The 10,938-nt window shown below is 38.8% G+C and overlaps 1 protein-coding gene across 1 annotated transcript in view; it reads left to right on the top strand.

The window, feature by feature from the left end:
* Nucleotides 1-1,391: 1,391 nt before the first annotated feature.
* The window catches only part of LOC138052514 (uncharacterized), a 16,775-nt gene continuing 7,228 nt past the window's right edge, over nucleotides 1,392-10,938 (top strand). The window contains exons 1-8 of the mRNA XM_068899043.1: nucleotides 1,392-1,756; nucleotides 1,895-1,955; nucleotides 3,300-3,329; nucleotides 3,650-3,721; nucleotides 4,650-4,751; nucleotides 5,326-5,438; nucleotides 8,485-8,591; nucleotides 10,765-10,938. The exon at nucleotides 10,765-10,938 is cut by the window's right edge and continues 97 nt beyond it. Coding sequence (XP_068755144.1) covers nucleotides 1,598-1,756; nucleotides 1,895-1,955; nucleotides 3,300-3,329; nucleotides 3,650-3,721; nucleotides 4,650-4,751; nucleotides 5,326-5,438; nucleotides 8,485-8,591; nucleotides 10,765-10,938 — 818 coding nt within the window. The 5' untranslated portion in view covers nucleotides 1,392-1,597. The remainder of the gene's footprint in view (nucleotides 1,757-1,894; nucleotides 1,956-3,299; nucleotides 3,330-3,649; nucleotides 3,722-4,649; nucleotides 4,752-5,325; nucleotides 5,439-8,484; nucleotides 8,592-10,764) is intronic.

The raw sequence follows: 10,938 nt of genomic DNA, 5'->3' as shown, positions 1-10,938 counted from the left end.
TGGTTGACTTACCGATCGATCTCCTTGGTATCCACGTTTCAGGGATTTTAATTTGGTTTATATGCCTGTTGATGTTATCAGGGTAAAATCTTATGACGATAGCGTCCTTTACTTTTCGGGTGCGGTGACCTCGTTCCAAAGCGGGTTGTGGCCGGTCTTATTAGCGTGCACGGAAAAGGAGGAGGTCTTGTTACTGGCGAGTCTTATATCCCTTGTCTTAATTTACTCTATCCTGCATAGATTTCCCGCACAAATCTACCCCATCTCGCCAATTTAGACTGTACTTTATTCACAGGAAATCCTGTAGACTACACCTCTTAACAATGGTGTCCCTGGGTCAAACTAAATGTGACCTGAGTGTCGTATTGGACTTGAAGACGGTGCGAATGTTTTTGAGTTGTAGGCGGCGCCGAAGTGGCTCTGATGACCCCTTTTAAGTGAGTCGGTTTGCTGTTCCTCCCCTGGGAGCGGCCTTTATTGTTTTAATGAACGAAATAATATATGAAATGAATCATATATTGAACTGCGCATATAAAGTCAAGTGAAGCTATGCCGATCCTCGCAGTTATGAATGTAATTCTAGCACTTGCGTCGGAGAAGGCTGAAATGTTCACGACTTCAACGGGGATTGAACCCGTGAGCTCGGGATGCCGGTGCGACGCTCTAACCAACTGGAACATTTGAACCCATAAATGACCGTCCTCTAACATCAGTGGCTTCATGGCTCAGTTGGCTAGAGCATCGCACTGGCATCGTGAGATGAAATAAATGTATATTTGAGGTGTGCCTGGGTCACACTATAGACGAAAGAGAGATCCTCACACTTATATGGACAATGAGGTAAATTTTTTCTTATATATTCTTGTATGTTTCTGATTCAACTGCCTGTTTTTTAATACCTCCATGTAGTGATTAGCACTAACCGTGCTGCGCCTCAAACGATCCGTTACTGAACTGGAAGTAAGTAGATGATCTTAATATGAGGTCTAAGAGGTCCGCAATCTGAGCTCATGTAATTCCGGAGAAAACTCGTTCAAGCTTTGTTTGTTTTATTTAGTTGTATTCGTAGTTCGTAGGTTGCTAAACTACAGAATTCATACTCATAGGGAGCTTGTCTGAACAAGCGACGTTTGAGCCAGGCACAGAAACCGGAAGTTAACATTGTGCATACCAGGCCAGTGCTCTGTCAGATTTTCTAAACTAATCATCTCTAATAGTGAAAAGATATGTAGCAATGTAAATGCGTTAGTATCAAGACAAGTTAATAGGAAAAGTGCACACTTCTGGTTTTCGTCCGTGCCACAAAAACCTCACGTGCTTACCCAAAAAGACGGATCTTCGCGACTTCCTGTTGCAGTTAACAGAGATCTGGTAACTACAGTCTCGTTCCCAGTGTTTTTTTCGTTTCAGTTACCAAGTTGCAAATCATGGCTATCCATTTTCTCTTCCCATTATATAATTGCGTAATAGTTTGGCAAACATGTTTATGTGTAGTTTTTAAAGAGTAACCAGTTCTAGAGAAGGTCATTCTTTTCAAAAATTTAATGGTAGTTGAATTGCTCTTACTTTCGGTTGGAGGATCAAAATTCGAGGAGGAATGGCTTTCCATGTGAGCAAAACGAGTATCTTGAGCACTTTGGATTACATAGAAGATGGAAGAGCGGACATTTATAAATGGAGCGAGAACAGGAGGTCCAAACGGAAAGGGATCAGTGGAAGGCTATATCACATCCAGAAATTATTTATTGATAGGAGTGTAAGCGAAAATGACTTATAATGTTTACTTAATATTCGCAGCTGTGAATTGAACGCTTAACTGCAAGACAACTCCAACTCAACTTTAGCTGGCTACTGTGGCATTTAACCTTATTACATGCATTTCATTTTTTTTCAGGTTTTAAAAAGCTTCCTGCAAAATCTAACTATAATTGTTATTCTTCAAATGATTTTAGCAGGTGAGTATGGTAAGAAGTGTTGAATATATGTCATTTCTAACTTTGAAGAGAAACTTTTGGTCACCAATTCAAGGTGAAGTTCACAAAGTGAAGTTTTTAACTTGAACTGTGAACTTGTCACCTCTTTCAATTTAACGCCACTTTCCAAGTCTTCTGCGTTCTTCCTTTTTGTTTTTCGCCCACTTAGTTCCTCGGTCTCAATGGATACTTTCATTAAGTCAAAAAATTTAGTGTGGAATTCTAATAGTATTATTCATTATTTGGTTAGTCGGACCAGAGAAATATGTAACCATCTTTTAAGACTGCTCAAACAGTCTCCAGTGACTCATGTCTATAAAAAACTTGTGTGAATCTTCCTAGTGATTGTTGCAAACATGTGGCAATGTGGGTCAGATGTGCGCAACCAGAAAGTACTGTCTTATTCAGCAGGTGGATGGAATTTTCCAAATGTCAAACTTTGATTTTTGTTGAATGGAAAGCAACTATGAGGTCTATGTTCAGAAATGCAGACAATGGCAGAAATAAAAATTGGCGGATCCAGCAAAATTTTGCCAAGAGAGCAACGAGTGGCGGATTTGGCAGAATCTCGCCATATTCTCCATTTTTGCCATCACTTACATTTCTCAACATAAGGGACAACTACAACAGAGATCATCAGACCATGAGAGCACACTTCTCTGTGTATCTATGTAAATAGTTCTTAATTGAGTGGTTAGGAGTAACACACTTGTTCCTGGATTACTACTACTTTGAGGCAAAATGAAATCCAAACACAGAGAGCATTTTGAGTTAAAGGTACTTGCCACAGGGCGATAAATGGACTTCTGAAGCAACCCAGTGCAAACAAAAGTTAAATAAATATCTCTTTAATGTTCTATGCCCCCATCAGGTCAACCTTATCTGTTCTCTTGGAAGTCTTTCCCCACATCTTTGCTTCTTACCTTCATTGTGTTTCAGTCTTCTTCCTATGAGACTTGTGTACATTTACTTTGAAGCAAAAATAAGGTGAACCACTGAGGCCAGTGAGTGGTAATCAACTCTGTGATGACCTGACATGTGGTAAAACATATAGTGGGAAAGTTGTGATTTCACAGGATCAGACTGTTGGGTGATGTAATTTCTCTTGACTTGTCTTTTGAGGGATTAATAAATTTGATTTCACAACATTATTTGAAAAGCACTGATAGCAGCTGACTTAATTCAGTGGTCATTGGTTAACATGAAGAGCTTTATGTTACTGCCAATGAGGAGTCTTTGCTGAAGTAACAAGCATGTTGATGACAAAATAATGCATTCATGGCATGTGGCTTATAAGAAGTCTACTTTCTTCATTTTTATGTGCAGCACTTGGGACCTTTCTTTGTCAGAGATTTGGTAAGTTTATTTCTGGTACTTTTAAAAACATTACTATGTCGAGTATTACAGGGAGAATAATGTGATGGCTGTGATTGGGATACTGGGCCTGTACTTGACAAGAGAGAGCTTTTTGTGTCACAATTATTATATAATAATATTACTGTATAAAACTGAACCCACTGGTTTTAACTTTTATGATACCACATTATGGAGATCATCATCATCATCATCATCATCATCATCATTATCATTATCTTCTTTATTTCAGTCGCAATTACTGGTAATAATAATATTGCTATGATTACTACATTGTATAAAATTGTTTTTGCATATCACAGGTCTGGATTTTGATGTCAACATCAGTATCTTTGTTTCACCAATTGTATTTCCATTGGCCTTTTCCATTAATGGTGAGTTATTTTCATAATTACTACCATAGAATTATTACCTAAGTACTACTGTGTGTAAAAAAGGGGAGGGGAATGAGCAGCAGTGTGCAGTGTGAACATTTGCTTCTAATTAACAATGTGGTCTGGGTTCGATTTCCAGACTTGGTGTTATGTGTGGGTTGAGTTTCTTGGTTCTCTGTTCAGCTTTGAGAGGTTTTTCTCTTTGTACTCCGATTTTCTTCTCTCCTAAAAAACCAACATTTGATTTGATTTGCATTAATTTGCTGATTTGACAGTCTACAGTATGCCTGATAACTGTCCCAGCGCTAGAAGTAGACTAGACACTGAAGGGGGGGGGGGGGGGGTACTCGATGTATCCCTGGTTGGGGAGGTGCAGCACGGCCCCTCAAACCCTGACCCTGTTTAAGACAAATATCGCTGATTTTCCTACCCATTTTAAGACAGAATTCCGATTTTTGATACCCTGTTTAAGACATTTAACCCAGTTTAAGACAAAAATTGATAAATCGATACCTTGATTAAGACAAAAAACCCCCCCAGGTCTTTGGGTAATCCGGGTAATCCGGTTTCTCCCTCTCCTCTAAAACCAACCTTTTGATTTGATTTGATTTGATTTGATTTGAGTTGACTCGACACTTAAATAAAAGTTCATTGTTATTGAGCACGGGTTAGCATCGGTACTTGTGAGGGTTTGGGTTATGCTCAGAAAGCTTTTAATTTTGTCCTTTAATTATCTCAGTTTTCCAGTCAGTCATGCCAAAATAGACAGTCTCTGTTGTTAGCAATTCCTTGACTGGCTAAAATACAATTATTAGAACACCAGAATATAAGAATGTTAACTGTTAACTTTTGAAATAAAGGAATTCCCCTTATCCTGCTTAGTTTGCACATAATATTTCTCTCTGTTTTAATCTGTTAATGGCAACAGCTGACTTCCAACGGCGTGAAAGAGTTCTTGAAGATTTAGCTGAGTTTAAAGGTGCTCTTCTAGTGCTGTTTTTCTGTCACCGAGATTGGATTCAAGCTGCAGGTACACTAATTAAAGGGGCTACAGTAGGTCACGCTAGTTTAGGTAATTTTGTTTAATTTTGTTAATTGTGAGCTCTAAACGTCAAATTGGCAGAGCAAGAGTCTTTCATTTGCAAAATCACGGCCACATAACAACTGAGAATAATTTTCCAGCTTTGTAAATGACATTTTGATATATTTGTTTTTCAAATTTACCCAAATTCAGTCCATTTCAATCCTCTCCAGTTTTGTCCATCGATGTCCCTTCTTGGCTTCCCTGTGTTTTGTTAGAGTTCTTCTATAGTTTTGAACAGTTATTTTGATATTTTAGTTAATTCAATGACCATTCGATCAGTGCTGAAATTGCCTAAAATTGCGTGACCTAGCCCCTTTAAACCACTTTCCTTGGCTTATACTGGGTACCAGCATATATTGGGGGTCAGGTGGAATCAGTCCTTTTAAGTGCATGAGGTGCTTGCAGTCATATACACTGTACATGTATGTACATGTAGGTTACTCCATCCTGTTGCTTATTATTTGACTTGGTATTGCCATGTGCATAAAAAGTAGATTGTATTTTTTACCTTCCTTTTCAGGTCTACCAACCGATTTTCTAAGAACTGTTAATACGATATTAAAAGGACTAGTTTTGAATATCAAAGAATATCTCCTGACCGAGAAAGTTGAAAGAAGAAACTACATTTTGAAAGTGAGTTTAATATTGTAAAGTTCATTTATGATTGCCTAGAGGTTAATGAACCACTTTGTATACGAATCTTTTAACAACTATTCTGAACTATTGTTCTACTATTCTATTACTATTGTGAATCTTAGGTATTTTGTTCTTCCTGTGTCAAATTGTTTCCACCTTGTAATTTTAACTTTGGCTACTCTATACATATTTGAACACCTTAATTTAATAACTACAGTTACTACACAGTAAGTGTTTGCAATTGTATTCTCCATTACCAACTTGTAAGGTCAAACTTTTTGTTATTTGTAAATTTTCGTTCATTACCTTATACTTCAACACGTTAAATAACTAAATGTTCGTAATAATTGTGTTCTCCGTCGCCAACTTGCATGTCAACGAAAGCTAGATGTTTCACTTGGGAAGGCCTAATTTATATAAGCTTAGTAATTTCTTTGAGGCCTCCTCGCCACCAATGTAATTTAAGTACAGTATTTTCTCTCAATCTTCTATTTTTTGATTATTCATATTTGTATCTTAATTTCTTTTTTCTGTGGCAAATAAATTTAAGAAACAAAAATTTCTTTGGGTCACCACCAAGAATACGGACTCTGGCCTGACAGCAAAAATACGCGCAATCGCGGTAATGGTATAATGTTTTAACCGTTGAGTCGACCGTTCTGGTTTCATATTTCTGAGAATGCGCAGAAGAGCCGAAAGTCCGTGATTCGCGTACTTCCTGCTTTATCTTTGGCCACTGATTCTGTGTTCTTGGTGCTGACCAAAAGAAAAGCGGACTCAGGGGACGAAAATGATGGCGAGGAGATTAAAAGATTAAAAGTCTTGTGTTTATTCGGCCGTTCTTGTTTGCCTGTCTGCGATGATTTCCTGGCTACAACAGTAGTAATAATAGTATATTTTTGTTTCCTGCGAGTAGACTTCCGCGCACGTACTGGAAAACTCTCAGGAGAGCCTGGTCATGGGTTTAATTTTTCAGGTTGCGATGAAAATCCAATTCCAAGTTCATTTTTATTATTTTTTACATTCATCATGATATGTGGGGCAGTGATGTAGATATTTCCGACTATTTTTTTAAACAAGGTTTGAAATCTTCAATCATTGCAACTTTATTTACTGCGATTTTCATAATTCTGCGGAATGTCATCTTTAAGTGCCAACGGCCAAACTGCGTTTTCGCTTTCATCAATCAAACTGCCGACGCCAAGCCGAGAGTTGAGCCGAAAACACGGATGCCGAAATCAGTTGATGCGTGACATAACCTACAATTCAGCATCTTTTGTTCCCACGGCTCATTCGTACATTCGAACTCACAGGCGACCCAAACTCAATTCGAATGCTCAGTCACCCATTTGTAGGGTTTATATGGAAAACATGAATGCCGAAAAATCGGCTAATCGTAGTTTACAGCGACGAAAATAAATAAAATTAACTTACTTTTTACTGCAGCTTGTGTTCTTGTGTCGATTTGAGGCGTTCTGGGCTTGTTTTGAAATTTGCTCCTATCCTTCATTAATAGAAGACAAGGCTGGAAACTCGGAATCTCTGAAGCCAGTGATCACTCTGCGATCGAGGAGGATTTTTGTCCGAAAAATTGGCTTGATTCGGTCTTTTGTCCAGGCCCCTGGGGCCCGTTTCTCGAAAGTCCCGAAACTTTACGGGCCATTTTCGGGTGTCATAATTCCCTCTGTATCTCAAGAGCAGAGATGATTTAAGTCGTCAAATTTCACAGTCAGTTTGCTTTTAGCTACCTAGAAAACATGTTAAAAGATCGGCATTCCAAAACAATCGGTTGGCAGGTTCACAAATGGCTATCCGGGCCCGAAAAGTCTTCGGGACTTTCCAGAAACGGGCCCCAGAATCCGAAAACAATCTCCACATGCTTAGACAACAAGCCAGTTTTCACGAAGAACCCGCCACTTTCTCCAGCTTAAAAGGCGTTTTGAATTCATACGTGATATGACCGTTAGCCTTGTGAGTCAGGCAATTTCACACACAGAGGTAGGTAATATCCAACAACAACAACGACAACAACAATAAAACCTTTATTCTAGTGTCTTAATTATTTAGCTTGCTTGGTAGCTAATTGGGGACACTGCGATAAAGTACTTAAAGCTAATTAATATATACATATTAAAATTTTCCTTAAGTTAATAGCCTATGAATACTTATTAAAACCTATATCATATAAGATTAAAAATCAAAATGAACATAAATGACAATTTCACAAAATTTCCTAAAGATAATAGCCTATGAATATTTATTAAAACCTTATATCCTATAAGATTAAAAATCAAAATGAACAGTAACAATTTTCACAACTGTTCTCAAGCACGTTTACTAAGTCTCTTTGTCTTATATTTCTGATAAAAAGATTCAAGTTGTCGCTATATTTATCAGCACGAGAAAATTTGGACCACAAATATGGTCCCTGGTATCGTAAAGAGTGCTTCCCATATCTCACAGATTGAAATCTTGGTACCTTAACTAAAGTCATTTTCATTACGAAGCTGATATCTGCTTTCATTTTCTTCAAAGATGTCCAACATCAAACTTCGTCAACCTGGAACTTTCTCTCGTCCCCTACCCCTAGAGAGAAGTGAAATTGTCACCAAGCCAACGGTCGTGTCTCGTATGAATTTAAACGTCTTTTAAGCTTGAGAAAGTGGCGGGTTCTTCGTTAAGACTGGCTTGTTCTCTAAGCATTTGAAGATTGCTTTCGGACTCTGGGCCTTAATTTTTATATTGACGAACCTCTAAACGATAACATAGTGGTGTTCGAGCTTTGAACTAAACAAAAATTCCTATTCATTTTCCGGAGGCGGAGTAGCTCTTGCTGGCTATGTTCGGAAATTTGATTGATGGAAGCCAAAACGCAGTCTGGCGCTTAGCGCTTAGCGCTTGAAGATGAGTTTCCGCGCGCAGAATTATCAAAATCGCAGTAAGAGGCCAATTCCGACTTAACCCGAGTTTTTATCATAAGAAACAGTGCAATATTCAAACACCGTCCTTGCCATATTGTTTTTTTTTTTTTGCATTCTTATAGGTTATATATGAAGACCTTAGTGACATAAGTCAGTTGAATGACAGAGTTAGAGGCTCAAGTTTGCCGAATAATTCACCTCTCATTACCAGACTTATACACTATCACAAGTGAGTTGGATACTAAAATAAAGTGAACATGTAAAGAACGGTAATAAGCGCTATTCATGTGGCCAAAATTCCAGTATTTTCGGTCTAGAACCAAATGAAACAGTATTGTCGGAATGTTCATTTCGGAAATTTTGGTTAACCTGTTGTTGTCAGTCGAAATGTCGAATTGTCGGAACTACTAGAAAATGGTCTTTTCTCTTTGGCATTTTATATTATTTTGTTGAGAGTGAAGTGCGATCCATTTCTATACAAGAATTTGAGATCAGAGACCATTCAGCTCCAAATTAGGGGAAAACCCCCTCCATTTTCGGAAGAACACCACAGGGCCCGGTTGTTCGAAAGCCGATTAACCTAATCCAGGATTAGCGTAAACTTTTCTTTCATGTTTTCAACCTTTAGTTGAAAGTTTCTTTGCTTATTTTTGTTTTTCCAGATTGACTTCTTCTAATGTAAAGTTTTGCCGAATATCAGCGTTGAACAGCATTTGGGAGTAGAGAAATAAACTCCTTGGTTAACTTTTAATCTGGGATTAGCGTTAATTGGCTTTTGAACAACCGGGCCCTGGAGATCTTGGAAATTAAAATTGAAATTTGCGCACGAATGGATCAATTATGTCCAGGCCGGCAAAAGTCACTAGGATTTAGTGTGCAAAGACAAAATTTGTTATTCTTCGGGCGATATTTGTTACTCTTGCATGCTAACGCGGCGCATTTTGTCCTTGCAGACAAACTCCTTGCGACCTTTGCGATAGCATTTTGCTGGAACATTTTTGCTAACGCTTCTAACTCTGGACCTATCTCAAATGTATTGCACCCAGACTTGCCGAAATCGACCTTGCAAAACGCCCGCAGAAGCTGTAGAAGACGCCACGGCAAAAAAAAAAAAAGAAGAAAAACGGATAAGGCTGAAACTCAGCTCATTAAATTCGCAGCTTTGCTCGTCACTTAGCGTCCTTGGTTACCGTGACCGTGATCAAGAGATAGGAAAATTCTGCCCGCTCCGGCAATCAATCAGATTGCTGGATTCTCACGATACCACCCGCTCACGATCAAAAAAAAAAAATTAAATTAAATGCGTTTTAGAAAATTGTAGAATGTTACCGTAACTTTACATAATTAAAGGTCGGGCAACGCGATGCAATGGTTTCGCTGCTGGAAGGAAAGGAAGTTTTATCTCTGTTATCCACAGGATTCGGGAAAAGTCTTATTCCCCAACTGTACAACGAGAGCGACTTCATGTCACCGTGGTAGTTTCAAGCATTATCGCTGATTACATTTGGACAAAAACTTGGGCCTTTCGGCTGCCTCAGTTGCCGATTTAACGATAGAGAACGATAAAGGAACTCTACACGATTTTAGCAAGTATTTGGTTAAGCCGAAAAGGCGGCTACACAAATGACTCCTCGATCTCCTGGGTGACTCCCGCAATACTCCGATACACTTGAAAACAAAAGATGCCAATTTTCAAATTGTTGAATTAGTAAAATACATATCTATAATCACAAATACTCGATAAGCCTTGAAATAAACTGGTGTAGGTATTAGAATATCTGTCTAGTATTCAAGTGTGATGTAGTAGTTGTAATGTCTGTATTTCATTAAGATAAATTAAAAAAGATAATTCCGCTTCTCTTTACCGAAATTTGGCAGCAGTTGTGGTCGACGAGTCTCACACGGTAGAGATGCGGTCAGGGAAAACGGATTTCTCTATTAGGATTCCCTTCGTTTCAAGTTTGTGTGCTAAATTTTTTGCCTGACGAACGAAACGCATTTTCCGTGGAAGGGACTTCGACGAATTACCGTACAGAATATTCAGCTACGCTTTACAGCAGATTTTCTGGCGAAGGCTTCCTTCCTTTACAGTTTTTTTGGAGTTTTTGCCTAAATTAGAAATACACAACGCGTGGCTTACTGTTTTTTTCAATGTTTACTTCTGGTGCGCGCTGATTGGCCAATTTTTGACAGCTCTCTCAGCGTGACATCAGGAGGCGGCATTCAAAATTCAGAGGGATGCGTGCAGGCTCTCCTTCTCTCCCACCGCAGAGAGAAAGCCTGCTCGCAGGCTATGATCGCCGACTGGATCCTCAGACTACTTTTACCTCTTCTCCGACACTTGCTACACAGGCTAGCGAGATTCTAACGCCAGCTTTGGTTACACTTTTTTTTATCCACAGTTTGATGTGCCATTCATTTGAGAGACTTCGTGTGATCAGAGAATACCGCTCTCCACGGACCATTCGGTCGTTCACCAAGGTGTTTATTTTCATCATGCCTATTGTCTTATCGCCGTATTATGTACATATGGGCATAAAATCCGGAAATACGTGGAGTCCTTATTACATTGCTAT

This window comes from Montipora capricornis, chromosome 6 (genome assembly GCF_036669925.1).
Source record: "Montipora capricornis isolate CH-2021 chromosome 6, ASM3666992v2, whole genome shotgun sequence".
Lineage (NCBI taxonomy): Eukaryota > Metazoa > Cnidaria > Anthozoa > Scleractinia > Acroporidae > Montipora > Montipora capricornis.
Note: the sequence above shows the minus strand (reverse complement) of the source record. Positions and strands in the feature narration are given on the sequence as shown.